This window comes from Cricetulus griseus, chromosome 2 (assembly GCF_003668045.3).
Source record: "Cricetulus griseus strain 17A/GY chromosome 2, alternate assembly CriGri-PICRH-1.0, whole genome shotgun sequence".
Lineage (NCBI taxonomy): Eukaryota > Metazoa > Chordata > Mammalia > Rodentia > Cricetidae > Cricetulus > Cricetulus griseus.
The window spans coordinates 30136434-30159676 of record NC_048595.1 but is presented as its reverse complement, the minus strand read 5'-3'; the positions used below and the strand labels follow the sequence as shown (position 1 = coordinate 30159676).

At 44.8% G+C, this 23243-nt stretch overlaps 2 protein-coding genes across 2 annotated transcripts in view; one reads left to right on the top strand and one right to left on the bottom strand.

The window, feature by feature from the left end:
* Positions 1-3980, bottom strand: part of LOC113831774 (palmitoyl-protein thioesterase 1-like) — a 29045-nt gene extending 25065 nt beyond the window's left edge. Inside the window, exon 1 of the mRNA XM_027398979.2 lies at positions 3788-3980. The gene's annotated coding sequence lies outside the window, so the exon portion shown is untranslated. The remainder of the gene's footprint in view (positions 1-3787) is intronic.
* Positions 3969-23210, top strand: Ppt1 (palmitoyl-protein thioesterase 1). Its single transcript, XM_027399167.2, has 9 exons — positions 3969-4127; positions 12243-12352; positions 12701-12828; positions 13903-13973; positions 15639-15741; positions 18009-18099; positions 18826-18924; positions 20219-20290; positions 21723-23210. Exons 1-9 carry the CDS (start codon positions 4004-4006, stop codon positions 21843-21845), a joined length of 921 nt encoding a protein of 306 aa, XP_027254968.1. The 5' UTR covers positions 3969-4003; the 3' UTR covers positions 21846-23210.
* The last annotated feature ends 33 nt before the right edge of the window (positions 23211-23243 follow it).

Sequence of the window (23243 nt, the reverse complement as noted above, 5' to 3'; positions counted from 1 at the left end):
CTAGGGCCAAGCACTCAATAGCCACTTAATTTCAGCACCTCAACCAGTCATGGATTTCTACACTGACTGCTGGCCAAGGTGGAGAGCAACACTAACCTATGAGCATAAACATTAACACAAAATTTGACAACACTTCTGTCTGTTTTGCAAAACAACAGCAGTGGGTTCCCCTGCTAGGACCTATAAGCTCCTGTGACCCTATAGGCTCTTGGGCAAGTCTCAATACTAACAGGTTTCTTACCAAGGATAGTCCCAAGGATTTAGACCTTGAGGGTAGGGAATTGTGACACATGGTCAGATATTATCAAGGGAAGGGGGTGCTTCCCACTAAACTGACTCAGTGGAATTCTTGCTCTAAAATTGCACCAGGAGTTGGAGGCTCACCTAAGTGGCACAGTTCTTTCCTAGCATGGAAAAGACCCTGGATTTGTTCTCAAGCATCAGAAATAGACAGCATGAAATAGGATGGGGTGTGGCTTAGCCGGCACAGTGCTTGCTTAGCATGCACAAAGGCCTGGATCCCTATACTAACAAGTGATCTCATTAGAATCTTTAAGCTCTAAAGCGCTTTCGTTTCTGTGGATGCTTCTCAGTTCCCATAGTTTCTTGCACAACACAAATTATTTGGGGAACTGGCAGAGAGCTTAGTCGCTTTCAGTACTCTTTGAAGCTAACATGGACATTCAGGCTTTGTGGCTCTGGAGGCTCCTTATTAAAATCGAAACTTAAACTGAGAGAACTGAACTCATCCCAAACCTAATGTTTCCTCCTAAAACTGAATCTAGGGGGAAGTAAGAACTCCATCAATCTCCTCTAGACAATTTTAACTATTTGTCTAAAACATTTGAACATGGGACTATCAGTAGATGAGATGGGCCCAAGAGAGTAAAACCCATTGTTACCATTATGAGGTGATTTTAGCATGTCTTCCCCAAACTCAAAAATAAAGAACACAAATGATACAAGGAAACTCTGAGAAACAGAAACAACTGACCTCATGGGCATGTGTGGGAACCTCAGTCCACCACACACACAAAACTACCTTCTTCCCCTCCCTCCTACTCTCCCTCCCGCACTCCCTCTCTCTCTCCAACCCATGCTACAGATCCAAGCACTGTACTATTGAGCAACCACCATCCCAAGAATATACTTCTCAAACAGAGGACACAAACAAAATTAAGTACTTGGGCCAGCAGGATGGCTCAGCGGAGAAAGGTGCCTGCCACCACTTGGCAACCTGAGATCCATCTCTGGGACCCATATTGTGGAAGAAGAAAATTGACTCCCAAAAGTTGTTCTCTGACCTTCATGTGTGCACCATGGCGTATGTGTGTTCACATATAGACAGATAGATACATAGACATACACACATACACACACAAATAGACATACAGACAGACAGACACACATACACATAGACAGGTACACACACACACACACACACACACACACACACACACACACACACACACAAATAAACCAAAATTCTATTTAGAAAACTAAGTACCTGATTTTAAAAATAATTCTCAAATTATTCCATTTTCTTAACTAGCAATTGTTTTCCTCCTGTCACATAGGCTTCTGCCTTTGGGTTATGGAGTGGTTATAACTACCAGGGAGGGAAGTGCTACCTGCCCGCAGGCTTGCCAACCGAACCAATCTCAACTCTAGCTGCTGAAGCATTTCACATGCGATTTTTCATGTGTGTATATGTATCATTAAATTCTGATTTTAAAAGGCATGTTTCCATAGCCAGTATGGTAGCAATGCCTGTAATTCTAGCAATGAAAGGCAGAGGCAGAAAGACTGCCTCAAGTTGAAGGCCAAGCATAGTCTACACAGTGATTTCCAGTCCAGCCAGACCACACTGTGGCACTCTGTTTCATAAAAAGGACTGACTGAAAGCTAAGTCAGGAAGATGTTTATGTTGTAAGCACAAGGGCCTGGGTTTGATCCCCAGAACACAGGTTAAAAGTCCAGACAGGGTGGTAAGTGCCTGTAATCCTAACACTAGGCATGCAAAGCCAGGCAGATCCCTGGGCATCTCTGAAGAGCCAGCCTAGGCTACTTGGCAAGTTTGAGGCCAGTGAGAGACCCAGGCTCAAAAAATAAATAGATGGCTCCTGAGGAAGGACATCCTGGGCCTCCACATGCACAGACAGATACACACACACACACACACACACACACACACACACACACACACACACACACACAGAGTGTATTGCTATGCATCCTTCTTGTAAAAATACAAATCATACAAAAATGTATAATGTAAAATGTGAACTGGATATGATGGCCCAGGTCTATAATCCCAGTATTTTCAAGGCAGAGTCGAGAGGAGCATGAGTTCAAGGTCATCCACAGCTACACAGAGAGTTCCAGGACAACCTGGGCTACATGAGAGAGACCTAACAGGTTTCTTTCTCAGTTTCTCTCACTATATTTCTGAGACAGTTTCCCATTATCCCTGGAACTTGGTGATGTGGTCAGACTGTCTGGTCAGCAAGCCCCAGGGACGCCCTTTCCTCACTCCTCAGCCCAGGGATCACAGGTGCTCACCCCTACACCTGCGGATGTGCGATCCGATTCAGGTTCCCACACTTCTGTAGCAAGCACTTCACTGAGCATCTCCCTGGCCCCAAGGCTATCTTCCTTTTCATTATTTTCATTATGTTTTATTTGTTTACTTTGTGTTTATGTGTATGTGGGGGAACATGTCCCTGTGGGTGTCTAGAGGTCAGAGGACAATTTGCACAACTTGCTTCCTTCCTCAAGCCATCATGGTCCCAGGCACAATGGATCAGGTTGCCAGGCATTGTGGCCAGCGTTTTATCCAGCTGAACCATCTTGCTGGCCCAAAGCCTATCAAACTGTGTACTGCATAATGCTTTATAATCCTGTATTTAATTGGCTTCTCAACTACAAAGTAACTACTAGCTTCAACAGTGTGGAACAGAGGGTTTCATGTGGGTGTACAACCGGTTTTTCTTCCAGATTTTCATGTCACTCTCTGTAAGACTTCTTCATCCTTTATAAAGCCTCGTCAGAGTCCCACTGTGCCTTGGATACATCCTACTTGACAGGTTCGTTAAAACATTGTCAGTGTTTCTCTAGGGAGGGAAAGTTTGAGCCCATAATTTAAATGCTGTGGCTGGACTGAAAGAAGCTAGAAAAGAGGTGGAGGCAAAGAAGACAACAGCCCCTGGCTATAAAACAGGGTGTAGCTTGGATAGGAAGTGGCCGTGTTTCCCCCATCTTCTGGCTACAGCCAACACACCTGACAGCCCATGCCAATCTAGAAGCCCTGCCTGGATCTCTAAGATACCTTTCTCCATTCAGGAGCTACAACTTCCTCCTCCCTAATACACCTTTGCCTGTTGAAATCCTGTCTTTCCTTCAAAATCCAGAACAAAACCCACCATGATCTAACTAGCTGTGGATGAAAATCAAGTCTTCTTTCTGTAGTTCCAAGACTGAGCCTTTCTTCCAAAGGCAGTAATAACAACCTGCTTTCTCACATGAACACACACACACACGCTAAAATAAAAGTCCCCTCTTGGAAAAGCTCCAACACTGAGGACCTGAGTTCAATTCCCGGAACCCACAGAGTGAAAGACGAGAACCCACTCCTGCAAACTGCCCTGTGACCTCCACACGTACGCTATGGCATGCGTGCCACACACCTATCAATGCCCACACACACAAAATATAACTAAAATAAAGCAAAAATGAGACAGCTGTTAGAGAATAGACATCTCTTCAATTCCATGCAGAAACCTGTCACCTGGGTGTCCTTGGGTGTAAAACGAGAGCGGTGCATAGACCACTTAAAAGATGGAAAGACGTTGGACAATAGCGTCTGGTTGGTGGTAGACACTGCATAAATAAAGTCAGTTCTCAGGCAGTGGCGTCCGGTGGGGGCGTGGTCACCGGCGACCCTGCAAGCTTTGGGTTTGCCTCCAGCCTGGGTGCGCGCACTCGGTCATGTGACTGGGCTAAGATGGCGTCGCCCGGCTCCCGGTGGCTCCTAGCTGTGAGCCTTCTGCCCTGGTGCTGCGCCGCCTGGTCGCTGGGACATCTGAACCCGCCTTCGCTGACACCGCTGGTGATCTGGCATGGGATGGGTAAGTGTGGAGAGGGGCATCCTTTCCCTGTCTGGGTTCGCATCACAGAGCTGAAAGGGCGAGGACAGTGGTTCCACAGCATCCGCCTGACCTAGGTGTTGGGATTTGGGAGCCCTCTGCACTGGAAGGAAGGGAGCCAGGTGTCTTTGGTGAGCTCTCGGGGAGAGCTGTGCACTGCTAGGGATTTATGCTGTCCTTGTTAAAATCCTAGCAGCTATGGCATCAGCCAGCAGCATGTGACAGCCAGGCCATCGGTCCCTGCAGAGCCGGGCGGCGCACTCATGCTTTCATTCCTTCACACACTGAATAGAGATCTGGCAGTTACCTGCACGTCCTTTATACAGTTACCACACAGCACGACCACACCTGAGCATGACACCGACTAAATTCTCTTCCCTTCTGGAACATACTATAAAGAAATAAGGGAAAGTATCCAATGGTGATGAGTGCAGTGGAGACAGACAGAGAGCCTGGAAGGAGATGGAGCTGGAGATGTGAGTGTGAGCTTGTAGAGAGCAATGTTAGGAGAGGATTCTCCCGGAGAGTGACAACTGAGCAGGTCTGAAGGGGATGAGGGAAGATGCCATATGGATGTGTGATCAAAGGAACAGCAGAGGCAAAGGCCCTGGGCTGAGCATGTGATGTCCAGACCAGTGCACCAAGAGAGAGGGAGCACTGGAAGAGAAGAGGAATGTGAGTCGCCTTTCTAGTACTGGGAACGTACCCTGCAAGAACAAACCACTGAGCCATCTCTCCAGCCCCCTGACTTCCATATTTAAAAGATTGTTCAAATGCAGTGTAGTGGGAGCCTGTAACTGACAGCACTCAGGAGGCAGAGGCAGGAGGGTTTCTGCAAATTTGAGGCTTGCCCTATATGACAAGTTCCAGGTCAGCCAGAGCTATATGGGGAGACCCATAAATAATAATACATATTTAGCTAAAGTTAAAAATCAAGAGCCCTCATCCAGTGGGTGATGGAAGCAGAGGCAGACACCCAAAGCTATACACTGAACTGAACTCTGGAACCCAGTTGCAGAAAGGGAGGAATGAAGATCAAAGGGGTTGGGACCAGGCTGGTGAAACCCACAGAAACAGCTGGCCTGAACAAGGGGGAACACATGGACCCCAGACTGTTGTCTGGGAGGCCAGCATGGGACTGATCCAGACCCCTGAACATGGATGTCGATGAGGAGGCCTCGGCACTCTATGGGGCCCCTAGTAGTGGATCAGTATTTATCCCTGGTGTAAGAAGGGACTTTGAGAGCCCATCCCACGTGGAGGGATGATCTCTCAGCCTGGACACATAGGGGAGAGCCTAGGCCCTGCCCAGGATGATATGACAGACTTTGGGGAACCCCCATGAAGGGCCTTACCCTCCCTGAGGAGCAGAGGGGGATGAGGTGGGAGGCTGATGGGAGGTTAGGGGAGGGAGAAGGGATTGACATGAGGCAAGCTTGTTTCTAATTTGAACTAATAAAAAATAAATTAAAAAATCAAATGAAAGGATAACTCTATTGGTGACACTAGATGGTCATGCAGACCCTCCTAGTGGTTACTGACACAAGAGCTGTGGTTCCGAGCTCTGGGGAGAAGCTGTCACTAGAAAGGAAGGGACAGAGGAACAGTCAGCTGTGGCCACAGGGAATTCAGACAGCTTGTCCACAGAGAGAACAACAGAGATTCTCAGGGTCTTTGGGGATTTGGATTTATTAGCTGTGAAGACTGGCTTTCTTGAAGACTCCTCATAAGGAGAGTCCCTGTGTAAGATTCAGCTCAGTGACCTGTTTGTCCTGGAGACCCCCTGGCTTTATCCTGTAGATAGTCAGTTGTTCTTTTCCTCCTGTGATTAGGTGAGGAGGAATCAGGGCCAGGCACATTCCGTGGACTGTAGAGAGGGAGGAGAAAGTCTCTATGGGATCAGATTTTATGGTTTAAAGGAATGACAGCCTGTCTGTCTTGTCCTACCTTGTCCTTATCTCTGTTTTAGTTGCTATGCTGAGAATAGATTGTAGGTGTCACAGAGAGCTGCAGGGGGACACTGCAGTACCTTAAACCCTAGAGATGCCTGCAGCTCAGAGCTGTATAGTGAGGGATGTGTGGTAACAGGAAGTGAAATGGTGGAACTTTGATACACTTGAGGCTGGCATCTGGGGATTTAGGCATGGTGTGAGAGAGGGAGGGGACAGAGATGACACCACTGATTTTTGGCTTGAACATTTCAAAAGATGGGGTAGCTTGGAGGGGAGCACACTTGGGGTGTGTGTGTCAGAATTCTTTTAAACCCAACAAAGTAACACAATGGTACTTGGAGCCTTCAGGAAATTGAAAGAGTAGGGTCATAGCTCCAGGTCAGCTGAGGTACATAGCCAGACCCTGTCTCAAAAAGAAAACAAAAGAAAAAGATTATGCATTTGAGCTTAGGAATTTGAAGGGTATGTTGTTATTGCTTTGGTGTGTTGCCTAGTTTAATTTGGGAGCCTTTTTTATTAAAGTATTTTTAATCATTGGGGCGGGGGTACCACCTATACCACTGCATACATGTGGAGGTCAGAGGACAATTCACAGCAGTCAGTTCTTTCTTATACCATGTGAGTCCCAGGACTCAAACTCCCCTTGGCAGCCTTGGCAGCAGGCATCTTTACCCAAAAGATGTATGTCCAGACCTAGTTTTGGACTGAGACAAGATTTCATGTAGCACAAGCTAGCTCAGAATTTGTATCTGTTGTCTAGCCAAGAATGACTTTGAACCTCTGAACTTACCCGTAGTGCCCTTCTCACAAGCTAGGACTACAAGCATTTGCAAATAGGCTGGGCTCGTTTAATATTTTCAAGACAGTATCTTTTGTATCAATGAACTAGTTATGTAGCCAAGGCCCCTTTTTGCCCTTACTCATTACAGCATGGTGGATGTTGTTATGAAAGAAATAGAAGCTTCTCTGGGGCAGAGTGTTTTCTCTTTAAACTTCCTGTCCAACTGAAGTGCTGTGATTTAAGTGCAAATCGGACACATCTCTATTCGGTGGCCAGTTTGCTTCCTGTTCTTAAGTCTGATTCTTTGTGGGAAAGGAAACAATCCTGGAGCTAGGTTGAAGCACTGAGGCTCTCGCCCCCAATTTATACAAGTTGGAAGTCAACCTTTTCCCAAACCTTGCAGACGGATTTTCCTTTGGGCTATCAGCTCACAAAAAAAGGACACCGAGGACTTATTAATAATTATGAAAGCTCAGCCTACAGCTTAGACTTGTCCCATTAGCTCTTATAACTTAAATGAACCCATTTATATTAATCTATGTTTTGCCTGGTGACTTTGTAACTTCTCTTTCATCTTGTACCTCCTCATTCCTTTCTGTATCTTTTGGCAAAGACACATCTTCACAATGTACAAAAAGATTATTCCACAACAAAAGCTCACAGAGACTGTTTCATTAAATTTTGTGCCTCGGACATTTCATGGACCTTCATCCTGGTCCCTGGGGTTACAGATGTGTGGCGCCACAACTGGCTTTTGATTTTTTTTTTTTCTTTAAGACAGGGAGGGACTCATGCTACTCATTCTAGCTTCAAACTTCCCTAAGAAGCCAAAGAGGACCTTGATCTTCTAATCCTCCTCCCTCTGCCTTCCAAATGCTGGGACCGTATGTGTGCTCCCCTTACCCAGCTTATATAGTCCTGGGGTCCTACCCAGGGCCTGGTGCGTGCTGGGCAAGCACTCTATCAGCAGGGCTCCAGCTCCACATGGCCTCTGCAGCTTGTTAGCACCTGAAAGATAGAGCTATGCTATAAGTGTTCTTTTATTTGTTCCTGCTGAGGGGAAATTCATGTTTTCAGTGTACAATTCATTGTCACTGAGCCTGTTCCCCAGCTGAGGCACCACAACTTCCCTCTAGTTTCAGAACTGTCAGCACCCAGGAAAACCTCCATGTGGATTAAGTCCTTGTTCCCTTCCCCTCCTCTCACTCCTGATAACATCTATTCTCTGTGCTGTGGGGTTTCTTTTCTGGACAGAACAGGTGAATGATTGGACAATTTGTCTTTTGTGTGGGTTATTTTACGAAACATACTTTGAGGTTCATCCAAGTTGTAGCATGCTTCAGTACTTCATTCCTATTCATGGATAAATAGTATTCCATTGTGTGACTATAACACAGGTTATTCATTTAATAATGGACATTTGACCTGTTTCTACATTTTGCTATTACCACAGTACTACTGTAAACATTTGTGAAAGGTTTTATCTGGATGTGTGTTTTCATTTTTCTTGGGTATAAAAGTAGGAGTCATTGCTGGGTCATTTTATAATTATGTGCTTAACTTTTTATTTTTAGTTTTTTAGTCATTGCCATACTTTCTAACAGAGATTACATCAGTGTAGTTCCACCAACAGGGTGCAAGGGTACCTGTTTACTCATGTCCTTGCTGACACTTATTTTCTAATTTTAAAAATGTTTTTTTTTCCACCTGGGCAGTGGTGGCACACACCTTTAATCCCAGCACTCGGAAGGCAGAGGCAGGTGGATCTCTGTGAGTTCAAGACCAGCCTGGTCTACAAGATCGAGTTCAGGACAGCCTCCAAAGCCACAGGGAAACCCTGTCTTGAAAAAAAAACAAAACAACAAAACAAAAAAAAAAATGTTATTTTTTACCAGGTGTGGTGCACTTTTAATTCCAGCACTGGAGAGGCAGAGGTAGACAGATATCTCTGAGTTTAAGGTGAACTTGAGCTGTATGGGGAGTTGTAGGCCAGCCAGTATTATTCAGTAATACCCTGCCTCAACAATAAAAGTTACTTTTGTAGGTATGAGTTGACACTTCACTGTTTTAACTGCATTTCGTTAACAGTGATGCTGCTGGCTAATCCCTATCTTCTTGGAGAAATGTCTTTGCATCCTTTCCCAATTTATGTTTATGTGTTGACAGAGTTTCTGCTCCTGCTGGCCCCACAGCCATTGAGTCCCAAATAAACACACAGAGGTTTGTATTGATCATAAACTGTTTGGACAATGGCTTAGGCTTCTTACTGGCTAGCTCACTGTTAATTATTAACCCATAACTATTAATCTATGTATTGCTACATGGCCTTATCTTATCGGAGAATGCCCGGGTATCCTACCTTCCCAGTAGCTACATGGCATCTCGGTGGCTCCTCTCTGTATCCTCTCCCCAGAATTCTTCTCGTCTGGTAGCCCCGCCTGTACTTCCTGCCTGGTTGCTGGCCAATCGGTGTTTTATTCATCAACCAATAAGAGAAACATATATATAGAAGGACATCCCCCATCATTTATGACTTTACAAAAAAAGTATGTATGTGTTGAATAACATATATGTATGTGTGCCCATGGAGACCAGAAGAGGACATCATTGGAACCCCGGAGTTAGAGTTGGTTGTAGGATGGCCAACTGAATTCAGAACCAGAACAGAACTGGTTCAGAAACTCTGGAAGTGCTCTTAACTGCATTTCCTTCTCTCTAGCCTCTCCATTTCTTTTGTTTTAAAAATATTTGTTTTTATTTTTATGAATATGTGGGAGTGCTGAGAACCAAACTCAGATCCTCTGAAAGAACAATGTCTTGGTCACTGTTATATTGTGAAAAGACAGCATGACCAAGGCAACTCTTACAAAAGAAAGCATTTAATTGGGGCTTGCTTACAGTTTCAGAGGTTTAGTCTATTGTCATCGTGGTGGGAAACTAGGTGGCATGCATGGCGCTGGAGCAGTAGCGGAGAGCTGCTACATCCTGATCTATAAGCAGAGAGGCGGGGGTGTTGGGGGGGGGGAGACTGACTGAGTGTGCCTGGCATAAACTTTTAAAACCTCAGAGTCCACCTCCAATGACACACTACCTCCAACAAGGTCACACCTCCTAATCCTAATCCTACACTTTGACTAAACAATCAAATATATGAGTCTTCTGGGGCCTTTCTTATCCAACCCACCACAAGCAGCAAGCAGTCTCAATGGTTGAACCCTCTCTCCAGTCTGCCCCCATTTCATAATTATATTATGTGCCTTGTCGAAAGGTAAGAATTATTTTGTGCATCTGGATACTGAACTCAGATACATCTTCCACAAATATCTTCTCTCCTCCTGGAGTCTGACAGGTCAACTTTTGGCTTCTAGCTTCTTACATTGTGGATCAGAACTCCATAAGAGATTATGTAACTAAGTAGGGGGATCTTGAAAAACATGGCAACAGTATTCTGAACGCTCAATGAGCAAACATTCCTTTAAAATCAAGGGTGAAATGAATCAAGTTGTTTCTGGCAGTGTTTGCATCTCCCACTCCACTGGGGCCTTGATTCTGAACACAGAAAAACATGTACTTTGTACTGTGCATGTTGTCCTGCCAGGAACACCTACAAAATACAGCGTCAGACACTGCTCAGTCTCCAGGCTGCTGTGTGTTATGAACCCCAGTGCTCTTACTGTACATATAACGTCTTATGCTCTTATAGTGGTTTTGTTGCCAGAAACAAAGACTTAGTATTGTCTTCAGCATTTAAGTACCAAATCAGTTTATCTTTCTATCATATTGTGTTTCAATGATTAATTTTAAAATTGCTGTTTAACAGGTCTGGAGAGATGGCTTAATGGTTAAGAGAACTTCTGCTCTTCAGCCAACTCCAGTTTGGTTCCCAGCTCTCCCTTGGTAGCTTACAATTGCCTGCAATTCCACTTTCAGGAGCTCTGACACCCTCTTCTGGCCTCCACAGGCATCAGGCATATACACGGTGCACATACATACATGCAAACACTCATAGACATCAGTTAAAAATAAATGAAATCTTTAAAATTGCTGTTTGAGTTGCTGACGAGTTTCATCTAAAAACAAAAACAGAAAAGTCAGTAAGTGAATTTTGTTTTGGGATTAGGACAGAACTTCCAACAGTTTCTGAAACAAGCATACTTCTGATATTTGTACTATATATTTATGTGAGCAATGTTTCAGTATTAATAATTATAAAATCAAACTATTGATTAACTATGAAAAACACCAAGGATGTTCTATGTCTTGCATTATTAACTATTCAGGCAGAACTCAATTCTTTTTTGTTTAAGACAGAGTCTCTCTGTGTAGTCCGCTGTCCTGGAACTTGCTTTTTAGACCAGGCTAGCCTCAAACTCTGAGATCTGCCTGCCTCTGCCCTCAAAGTTCTGGGATTAGATGCATGCACCACCATCAACCACCTGGAGGCCCTTGGTTCTTTTTAATTTTAAAGGTAGGGTCTCACTATGTAGCTCTGGCTAGACAAGAACTTAGCATGTAGACCAGCCTGGCCTCAAATTTACAGAGATCTGACTTTTTTGCCTCCTGAGTGCTAGGTTTAGAGGGTAACCCACTATGCCTAGATTAAAATGTAATTCTTTATGGAAATATAAACAAGTACATCTATTTTATCATTTTGTAAAATTAATTTCACCCTTTATAAATAGTAAATTTTATATATGCCAAAGAATTACCTTAAAATAAACTTCTTTATATGCTATGCTACAATCTTTGCATACTGTAAATGTGCATTGCTCTCATTGTTAATAACAAAGCTGATTGGCCAATAGCTGGGCAGGAAGCAATTGGGTGAGACAGCTTGACACAGAGAATTCTGGGAGGAAGAAGGGCGGAGCCGGAGGAGTTGCCAGCAGACACAGAGGGAGCAGGAGATGAAAATGTCATGTTAATAAGGGTGCCAACACGTGGCAGAGGGTAAATGAGGAATACAGATTAACTTAAAATGTAAGAGCTAGTTAGTAATAAGCCTGAGCTGTCTGCCGAGCCTTTGTAATTAATATAAGCCTCTGAGTGGTTATTTGGTAACTGGCGGGCTGGAGAGGAATGTCTGTTTACATTTATGACTTATTATCAGTAAATACTTGATTTGTATACATACTTTATACACTCACATAGCCAAGGTGCTGTGGGCATTTCTAAGTTGAGCAGGGTGCTGTATGGGGAAAGCTGGAGAAGCCCTGCAGTAAGTAGATCATTGTTTCCAGGTTCTCTCCATTCTGTACACTGCCCTTTGGCATTCTTGATTATCACCCTTTGAGACATAAAAGGTTTTTGTTTCTTAAATAATGTTTTGATTCATGAATTTGCATCATTGTTTTCCTTGGTTAGGAGACAGCTGCTGTAACCCCATAAGCATGGGTGCCATTAAAAAGATGGTTGAAAAGGAAATACCTGGAATTTACGTCCTGTCGCTAGAGATTGGAAAGAACATGATGGAGGTAAGATGGCACCTTGTTCCCTGAAAGATGCTATCGGGTTTGACCAAGTGTGCTATTCAAACACTTCACCTTGCATTTATTTTTAGCAGCAAGTCATAGCCCCACTAGTTTTGCTTCATTTTGTTTTGGGATGGAGGATTTTGCTATATATCCCAGGCTGGCCTGGAACTTGATCTTCCTGCCTCATCCTCACAAGTGCTTGGACTACAGGGTTGTTCCATCATACTGTACTAACACTTGAACTCTAGAGGCTATATATGAGGGTATTGGCCTATGTCAGCCCCTGCCTGAGAGAAGATGCTATTTACATGCAGTTCCTTCCTTTCACTCTTACTGCTCCTTTTCTAGGATGTGGAAAACAGTTTCTTCTTGAATGTCAATTCTCAAGTAATGATGGTGTGTCAGATTCTGGAAAAGGATCCTAAGTTGCAGCAGGGGTACAACGCTATTGGCTTCTCCCAGGGAGGCCAGTTTCTGTAAGTACCTTCCTGTGCCATGGTACTATTCACATGGAATTAATGTTTCTTCTATTTAGATCAATTGACTGTAATTGTGTGGGGGTCCTCCCCTCTCACAGAGAGGACATTAGTCTGAAAATGTCACTGTGTAAGAAGCTTTGTGGAACTCAATTTCTTTTCTTTCTCTGTGTATGCACATGTGTGAGCATGTGTGTAGAGGCCAAATGTATGAGCCACAAGAACACCAGAACACTTCACCACTGAGCCACCTCTCCAGTACTCTATTTTAACTTAAAAATGTTTAAACTATATTTACTCTGTGTGTGTGTGTGTGTGTGTGTGTGTGTGTGTGTGTGTGTGTGTGTGTGTGTGTGTGTGGTGTGTATGCACCCATGCATGTATGTGTATAAGTCAGAAGACAGACAGCTTTGAGGAATCAGGTTCTCCCTTCTAGCATGGGGTGCCCAGGAACCAATTCCAGTCATCAGGCTTGGCAGTGAGTGTTTAATCCATCTCACTGAACAATGTTGTTGTTGTTGAGAAAAAGGTCTCTCTGTGAACCCAGAACTCACTGGCTGATTGACAAACCCCAGGGACTCTCTGTCTCTACCTCCCCAGTGCTGATATTACCAGAACTGCTGTGCCAGGCTTTTTCTTTTCTTTTTTCTTCTTCTTCTTATTTTTTTTTTGTCTTTGTTTTTGTTTTTCAAGACGGGGTTTCTCTGTGTAGCCTTGGCTGTACTAGAACTCACTCTGTAGACCAGGCTGGCCTCAAACTCACAGAGATCCACCTGCCTTGCCTCCCAAGTGCTGAGATGAAAGGCATCACCCCTGCCCAGCTTCTTTTCCTTTCTTTTTTAAGGGGGATGTTGCAATCCAGACTCAGGTCCTTATGGCACCAATGACTGAGCCATCTTCCCAGCTCCTCTTGATTTGTTTTCTATGAAATAAGATTTGTATTCAGCCAGGAGGAAGTTCCTGTAACTCTGTGGCTTGAGGACCCATGTGTATTAAATAACTTAATCTGTGAAGTGACTGTTGATACATTCCAATCTGACCTTCAGAGCTGACAGCCACCTTTGATTTCTATAGGAGGGCAGTGGCCCAGAGATGCCCATCACCTCGAATGATCAACCTGATCTCAGTTGGGGGACAGCATCAAGGTAATGTTCATCCCCTTATCCCCATGGTTCTCTCCCTCTTTTCCAACCCATGTCTATCTGATGTTTTGTATTTCTTTTTTCTTTTTTTTTGTTTGCTTTTCCTTTTATATTTTCCTTCCTTCCTGTCTGTGTGTCTTTCTTTTTATCTCCCCCCCCCCTCCTTTTTCACCACCTTTTTAGATAAGGTCTTGTTTGGTAGCCTAGGCTGCCCTCAAACTCATGGAAATTCTGTTTCAGCCACCTGGGTACTGATATCATAGGTATGTGCCACCACACCCGGCACGTACGTGTGTGTGTGTGTGTGTGTGTGTGTGTGTGTGTGTGTGTGTGTGTGTGTGTAAGCTGCTAAGTCCATTTACTATTGCTCATATGTTTATGCCCACTTGGGACTGGATAACTTACCAGTCATCCCTAAAGACTGGTTCTCCTACTCTCCGCCATCATCAATTGCTTGTAGTTCTTCATCTAGGGGTGGGGCCCTGTGTGATTTCCCCCACCTGCACTGGCATGTCAACTGATGTTGTCTTTATGCAGGTCTTGTTTAGGTGACCATATTGCTGAGATTTCATGGGTGAAGCATCCCTGTCATATATAGAATGACAGTATCTCAACAGCAGCCATGCTGGACTTCTGGGCCCTGGGTGTGTAGGGTTGTAGATGTTATCAGTTGCCATTGGCCACCTCACGATCAGTTGTTCTCTGCATTTGACCAGTTGTGGGTTTCTGTAGAAATCTCCATTTGCTGCAGAAAGAAGCTCTTATGATGAGGGCTTACCAGGAAAAGCAGGTGCTAAAGTCCCATATCCAGAGCAAGACCTGGGCATGCAGTGATGGCCTAGATCTAGGTGTGTGTGCGCTCACGCTGTGTGTGTGTGTCTGTCTGTCTGTCTGCCTGCCTGTCTGCCTGTCTGTGTGTTGCTTGGGATAAAACCCAGGGTCTCCACTTATAAGGCAAGAACTCTACCACAGGGCTGTACTCCAGCACACATTTGGTCTTCTGAATCCATGAGTTCCATACCTGTGGATTCAAAGATCCATAGATGAGATCTGGGGATCCTCTCCTGGGGAAGGCCATGGTGGTTGTGTGTGCCTCGAATCACAGCATTTAGGGAGTGGGGGCAGGAAGATCAGCCTCAGAGAGCTTGAGTTCAACCTGGCCTATAGTAGACCCTACCTGTCTTCATTAAAGAGGGGGACGGGTGGGGAGGGAGGGTGGAGGAAACTGAACATGTACAGACTTTTCTCATTCCCCAAACAATGCAGTGTAATGACAGTCCACAGAGCATTTATACTTACTAAGTGTCTCAAGTAATTTACACAGGATTTAAAGGAGGGGGTTGCATGGATGAAAGTATGACATGGGAAGGGAATGGGGACAGGGAGCCAGATAATTTCCCAAGAAAGCGGATGAGGCAGTCATGCACTGAGTGTAGCAGCCACATGTGGGCGGGGCTGAGGCAAAGGTCCCTGGGGGAGTGCCAGGAGGAAGTTGGTGGCATTGTTAGTTCACAGTCCTTGGGCTTTTTTTTTTTTTTCAAGTAAATGAATGATTTCAGATGCAAGAAGCTCTTTGTCATTTTGTTTGTTTTTTTCACAGTGCCTGGTACAGTGGGTAACCAGTATATGATTATTGGAGTAATGCATGGTTATCTTTTACCTACATAGGAGTCTTTGGCCTCCCTCGATGCCCAGGAGAGAGCTCACATGTCTGTGACTTCATCAGGAAAATGATTAATGCTGGTGCTTACTCCAAAGTTGTTCAACTACGGTGAGTGTGGCTAGCTATCTGGTCCAGACTGTGGAAGCAACTTGCTGACATTCATGCTCAGTGATTCTAGGAGTAGTTGCTAATGATATCACAGCTGTTTATAACTGTAATCTCAGAGGATCTTATGCCCTCTTATGGCCTGTGGGTGCACTGCCTGCCTGTGGTGCACAGACATACATGCAGGTAAAACACCCATATACATAAAAATATAAATAATATTTTTTTAAAAATTGTCCTTCAAACATATGAGGCCTGATGTGGTAGTGCACACCTTAAACCCAGCACTCAGTGGGCAGAGGCAGGCAGACCTCTGTGAGTTTGAGTCCAGCCTGGTCTTCAAAGTCAGTTCCAGGCCAGTCAAGATGACATAGTAAGGCTTTGTCTTAAATAAATAAATAGACAGGTAGGTGGATGGATAGATAGATAGACAGACAGATAGATAATAAGACTTTTATTAAAAGGGATAAAATTCACTGGGGTAAGGAGAAGACGAGAGGAAATAAGAGACAATACATGTTTCTGAAAGAGCAAACAGAAGGATGTAAGAACTGCTGTAGTATAGTAGAAAGGTTGAAGTGTTTCCCCCTGTGGAAGACACACTGCAGGGACCCATGCTCTAGAGCCCCAAGAAGGCTTGGGAACCGGGGGTGTATAGTACTTTGGGAGGTTTTAGTAAGTGTGTGGGGCCAAAACTAGGACGTTTTCATTGAAAACCTGAGGCAGGAGCAGTCTCTCCCGAGTTCCCTGACATGAATATCCAGGGGGCTGCTTTTCCCCTACCATGGCAGGAGAAGCAAAATCTACTCCCTGCAATGTCTGGAAGACCCAGACTTAGAGCTAACCTTGCTATGTACGAGGCAGTTTGTAGGGTCTGTCTCTGGAGGAAATGACTAAGAGAAGTCACTGCCACCAGTTCATCAGCTCCTATCTAAGCTCTGCCCGTGGACGATAATGGACTAACCCTCTGAAGTAAATGCTTTCATTTGTAAGATTGCCTTGGTCTTGGTGCCTCCTCACAGCAGCAGAACAGTGAGTAAGACAGAGGTAGAAAGGAGAACAGAGGGATGTCTGATGTGACTCATGGGACTTTCCAAGTAGAGGAAGGGTGAATTGGAATTAAAGAAGTAATACAAGATGTCCAAGCCGTTACCATGCATGAGCTTCCAGACTGAAAGGGATTGCTAAACACCCAAGCAAGAACACAAGAAAAACAGACAAAGCCATACTGCAGTACATTCCTGTGAAATTTCACAGCACCAGGCATGGAGAATAGATCCCAACTAGGATGCAGCTAAAAGTTCAAATCCTGTGGCAGCATACTCTGCTACAGCACCGATGCTACCCAGAGGGCAACGGTGCAGAGCTTTGTCCGATGACCTTGAGTCCTGTATGCCTGTACCAAGGAGCAACCCAGTATGAGGGGAAATGAAGTAAAATAAAGGGAAAGGAGATGGCCTCCCATTGTTCTCCCAGGGGTCACTGGAGAGCCCTCATTCTGTCATCAGCTAGCTGTGTGGCCCTGGGCACTTTGAACCTCTGATATGAGGTTAGTAACATGCCTTCCTGGAGAGTCATTTTCAAGGTTAAAAAAGCAGAGCATAAGCTATTTAGTGGAGATTCTGTCTATCAAGTGCCAAATTCCAAAGATTTGGTTCTTGACAGAGATTTATCAATACTTGGCTTCCTTTTTTTGTTTTGTTTTTGTTTTGTTTTGTTTTTTTGGCTAGTTGGTTTTTGTTTTTGTTTTTCAAGATGGTTTCTCTTGAAAGTCCTGGCTGTCCTAGAACTCACTCTGTAGACTAGGCTGGCCTCGAACTCACTGAGATCCACCTGCCTCAGCCTCCAAAGTGCTGCTCCTCATCTTTCTCAGCTGGATAATGGGAACAAAGAGGCAAAGACTATTGGATCCTGTGGATGAGTAGGAAGTCAAGGAAAGTGAGGGAGGTGGGGCTGTGAGGAGGGACAGCCTGGGCCACTGGAATTAGAAGGAAGCCAAGGGCTGGGCAGTGGTGGCGCATGTCTTTAATTCCAGCACTTGGGAGGCAGAGACACGAAGTCTCCAAATATTTGAACTTTCTGTGTCTGCCAAATGGCCTGTCCCCCTCTCAGTAAGATGTCTTGTTGACAGGTCTACGAAGTCATCCCTAATTGAAGGCAAGGCCTAGGACTTGGGGGCTTTGGTCTTTCATCCTTTTGACATCCCTTGGTTATCTAGGCATGTGCAGGCATGCCGACTGAGAGGCACCTTCATTCCTTCTCTTCCTCAGCCTGGTGCAGGCACAGTACTGGCATGACCCCATCAAGGAAGATGTGTACCGAAACCACAGCATCTTCCTGGCAGATATAAATCAAGAGAGGGTAAGCACCAAAACATGCTCCCATGGTTAGGCATTCCTTTCTGACCATCAGAAAGAAGTGAGCAGTGACCATTTAGGGAAAATACCTGGGCAGAAGCCAGGAACCAAGGGGTTTGTATGTGAGAGGCAGTACTCATGAGTTTCAGTTCCTTTTAGGGCAGCTGGGCAGGGACTCACTGGCCCTCCTCCTCCCTGAAGCCCTCCGGCTTCCTTCATGTTGAAACAGCAGGATGAAGTTACATTAGGTGGCCTGCTGGGCAAAGTGGGAATTCATAGCTTCTGTCTTCACAAAGGACATCTTCCTGGTGGGGCCCATCAGATGGTCACAGATGAGACTTACTTAAGAGACTCTAGGAAGGGCATGGACTGTGCCCAGGCATGAGCATGGTTTGGGACATTCTGGTCAATTTAATGGTTCATTTTATATGATAGCTGAGTAGAGGGTATCTGCTGTTTGAAGCAAAAAAAGGTGAAGGGGACAATAAACAAACACAAAAGTCAGGAAACAGTGCTGAACCAGATAAGAGAACAACCCAGAATTATGTTTGTTTTGCCTTGGTTTGGGGCCTGCGACCTAAGTAGATAATGTATATATAGAGTATGTGAACAGAACTCATGGTAGAATCCAGCCCATGGTTGGTGACATGTCAGTCATCAAGGCTCATCTTTCAGTCCCTGCCAGAAGGTGACAATAGCAACCCTACAATACCGTCCGTTCTTCTTCCAGTGTGTCAATGAGACCTACAAGAAGAACCTGATGGCCCTCAACAAGTTTGTGATGGTGAAATTCCTTAACGATTCCATTGTGGATCCTGTAGACTCTGAGGTGAGACCCAAGGCCACTGTGCCAAGAGACTGTAGGAAGTTAACAATACCGCCGGCAGCTGCTTCCTGGACAAACCTGTCCTCACCACCAACTCTTCACCTGGGAAAACATCACCTGCAATCCTTTAGTCAAACCCAGAATTTTATGCAAACTATGTGGTTACACTCTATAGTTTTAATCTCAGGTTCCCTTTCTCAAAAGAGGTTCAGAATCACTAGCCCATTTTTTATAAACCCTAAGCTTGATATCCAGGTCTGCCTTGATTCAGAAGGCTCGATTTTTCCAGCGTCATCACCCATATTTTGGTATTTGAAATGCCCCAAGTCTGTTCGTAGGCTTCTCTCCCATGCCTTAGTCTTCTGAATGCTTTCCCCTGGCTTCTCCCCCTGACAAACTCCTGTTAAGGCCAAATACAATGCCACTTCCTCTAGGACACCACCTCTACCACCAGAATTTGGCTCCCTCCTTGTAGTGGTGTCCTCAGTCTGTAGCTCCAGCTGGCCTTGAACTTGAAGTGATCCGCTGGGATGACAGATGTGAGGAACCACCAGCTGCTTCTGCTTTTGAAGCCACCAGCCTCAGCTGAAGCTCTGCTCAGTGTCAGATCACAAATCTCACCATATTTTTGAGTGGCCTCTAAGTTCAGAATCTTTATACATATTTTGAGAAAAAAATCAAAATATTTTATGGTATGAAAACCACATTTCCAAATGCATTTCATTAGAAAATCCTTGCTCATTTCTCACGCTCGCTTGCTCCCTTTGTGTCACAACGGTGAGTAGCCACCACGACATGATTCTGTATCTGGCCTTTATAGAAGTCTGCTGACCCACGTCTAAACAATGAATTGGTTCTGTGCCTGCTAGACTGGCAGCTTCTTGGGAAAAGGGCTTATATATTTATCCGTGAATGACTAGGGCAGCTCAGGGGCTTTCATTTGCAGTCAGGGAAGGAAGCACAAGTTATGGGGAAAGGGAAAACTGAAGATTATTAGTTCATCTCTCAGGATTGACCTTTAACATGAGATGACTCAAGATACACCTTTATGTCACGTATTATGGCACATGCCTATAGTTGTAGCATTCAGGAGGCTCAGACAGAGGCTTGCAAGATCCAGACCAACTTACTACCCGAGTAAGTTCCAGATCACCATTCTTACTTCTTGCTTGCTATGTTACAAATATTAAAGTGTTCATTTTGCTGGTAGTTTTAGGTACTAGCCAGTGTCAAATGATTTTGAAAGTGTGCTGGGTGGATGGATAATCTGACCATTTTTTTTCCTTCTCTCCTGCAGTGGTTTGGATTTTACAGAAGTGGCCAAGCTAAGGAAACCATTCCCCTCCAGGAGAGCACTCTATACACAGAGGTAATGGGGAGAAATCGGCCTTGGGAGGTTTGTGTTGCCCTGCCTCCTGGAGCTGCTGGGTCCCCTGAGGGTAGACCCCTGTCTTGTCTGTCCCAGAGCACTCGTGAGCCCTTTGACTTAGGTCTTACTGGGCTGTTGCTTGTCACACTAACTTCCTAGGTGCTGGTTTATAGAAATTTACTGCAGCTGGTGGTTTTTAAACACAAAAAGAGACACCATCTCTGAGGTTTTACTTTGAAGAAAAGGTTTGGAGCTGGCTTCCTTTGCAGAGTTTACTACAAATCCCAGAAGCCTCTAAGTAAATGCAAACATGGGTGAGATGTCATGCTACTGTACTGTAAGATCTGAACCAGGGCTGTTATGGATGCTGTTTAACAGCAGGTCCTGTTTCTCAAGCAGAGGTTACAGTGTTTCACCACATCCAGTTATGGCTTAGAGATGGACTCACAAATGTCCAAGTACCACCCCTGAACCAACTTTTACTAGCTTTTCCCACAGTTTCAGAGGCCTATTTTCCTCTGCTTTTCTCATACATATGGTACCCAATTTGGGTGGGGTAGAAAGAAAGGGAAGCTAGTTTCTGATAGCTTTGGAAACTATGGCCATGATCTTCCTTATGGTGAAATTCAAACCTGGGGTAGCAGTGGCTTGTTCTGCCTGCCACTAGAGCTTCTCTTCCCAACAAGAGGCAGACAGCCTGGCTATTGGGGGGTGGGGGGGACACTTTAACTGCAAGATGCTAACAGGTCCCAAGTTCATTATCCTAAGGATTGGAAATGTTGTATCTTAAATACATTTGGCCAGTTTTCTCCTGTCTTTGGCTCAGCCCCACTTCACAATGGTGTTCCGTGCCAGGTTTGCCTGTGGCTTGCCCAGCTTCTCGTCAGAGAACTGACACTAGGCACTGGGGTGCAGCTCAGGGGCAGGTCCTGGGTTTATGTCTAGCACCTTTCAAGTGTTGGGAGTGGGGCAGAACCAGAACACTCTCAGCTGCACTTTTTTTTTTTTTTTTAAGACAACATCTCTCTGTAGTTCTGGCTGATCTGCAATTCTCTACAAACCCAGCTGACCTTGAACACATAGAGATCCACCTGCCTCTGGCTCTGGCTCTGGCTTCTGAATGGTGGAATTAAGGGGGTGAACCACTATGCTGGCCTTACCCATGTATTTTGAATGCTTAGAAGCAGCTGAAGGAGCCAGGCACATGCTAAAATCCCAGCACTCAGGAGGCTGAGGCAGGAGTTCAAGGCCAGCCAGACTACAAAGCAAGACTGTCTCAAAACAAAAGCATGAAAAGAGGCCCCCCTGCAACAATACACCTCTATTTTAACCCTGAGGGGAAAGAGTATTTTGAGACTGAATGTTGTACACACTGTTTAGTATAACCCTTCCAGTAAGCCTCTTGAATTCACTATGACCTTTCTCTCTACAGGACCGCCTGGGGCTAAAGCAAATGGACAAAGCAGGAAAGCTAGTATTTCTGGCTAAGGAAGGGGACCATCTTCAACTGTCTAAAGAATGGTTTAATGCCTACATCATACCTTTTCTTAAATGAAGCCCTTGCACTTTGCAGCAGAGCTCAGGAAACCCCAGCTCTTCCAAAAAAACACATCAACAGCTCTCCATGCCCAACCCTCAACTCTAATCTAGCTTGCAAGCAGTTCTCCACTCCTGTTATCTAACATGCCCTACTTGGAAAGATCTAAGATCTGAATCTTATCCTTTGCTGCCTCCTATCACCATATGGTGTTGAATTCAAATTTAATTAGCTAATAACCATGGAGATTGTTTTACGACCTTGTGATATGGTCAAGCTTCCTCTTGAGAAAGGAATCTGCTGTTGCAGTTCAATGATTGTGCCCAGAGGAGACAAGAAAATGAAGCAGGGAGACAGGCACTAAGGGCAAAACCCCACAAATTTGGAGCAAATAAAAGCCTGGTGGTACCCAGCCCTGAGGCACTCACACAAGCACTTTCTCAGCACTGCTGCTGCGGGCAGTGTTTGGACAGCATCACCTGCATGATGTTTCTGCATCATTCCCTAAGTCTGGTTTCATATTAAGTGTTGCCATCTAGTGACACCCACAGTCACTCCACAGGCCCACCATCATGCTCTCACAGAACTCAACTTGTATCCTCAGTAATAAAATCAGCCACAAAAGGAGAAAACAGCCAGCAGGGTTGCTTAAAGAAGAAATGCACTGTTTTTTCTTTTCTTTTTTTTTTTGAGACAAGATCTCACTCACTTTGTAGCCCTAGCTGGCTGGAACTCACTATGTAGAGCAGACTGGCTTGAACTCAGAGATCCCCCTGCCTTCTGAGTGCTGGGATTAAAGGCATGTGCCACCAAACCCTATAGCAATGTGTATCTTCTATACCATGAGATAGTAGGGAAGTGGAGTAGAAGTAAAAAACCAGGTAGTGACTGTCCTGCCACTCCATTCTTGGCCCTTCATGTTCCTAGTGGCTTAAGTGTCACTTACATCATTGCAAATGGGAGGAACGGTCTGAAAAGATGGGACTTTTACACTTCTACCCCAAATCCTACTTACCAGCACACTCCAAGCTGCTGCTGATTTGATTCAAGAATATGATTGGAAAATATAATAGACTTCCTTTTTCCTCTGGAGACCAATCCACATTATGACGATGACTCTGATGGTTGAAGGCAAACACTGGCCCACCACTTCCTGTGCTATTTGAGCATGGACCCTTTAGCACCCATGCTGAGACAGCAGCGCTTTCTGAATGATTCCTGTCTAGTTTGGAGAAATGATTGTTTTCTTGAAGGCACCCTATTAGTGCTGCAGAATCTACCCCTTGCCAGCTTTTTTTCTTTTTCCCCTCAAATTAAGGGCAGGAAGCAGGAGGATGTGAAAATAACTTTACAAGACTGTCTAAAATAAAAAGTAGTTTCTTACCCTTGGTGTCATTTTCAGTATTTTTACATCTC

Coding starts and splice junctions, on each gene's coding strand:
- Ppt1 (XM_027399167.2), top strand. CDS start 4,004: ATGGCGTCGCCCGGCTCCCGGTGGCTCCTAGCTGTGAGCCTTCTGCCC. Junction 13,974..15,638: donor AGTTGGGGGACAGCATCAAG/GTAATGTTCATC, acceptor TTACCTACATAG/GAGTCTTTGGCCTCCCTCGA. Junction 20,291..21,722: donor AGAGCACTCTATACACAGAG/GTAATGGGGAGA, acceptor TTCTCTCTACAG/GACCGCCTGGGGCTAAAGCA.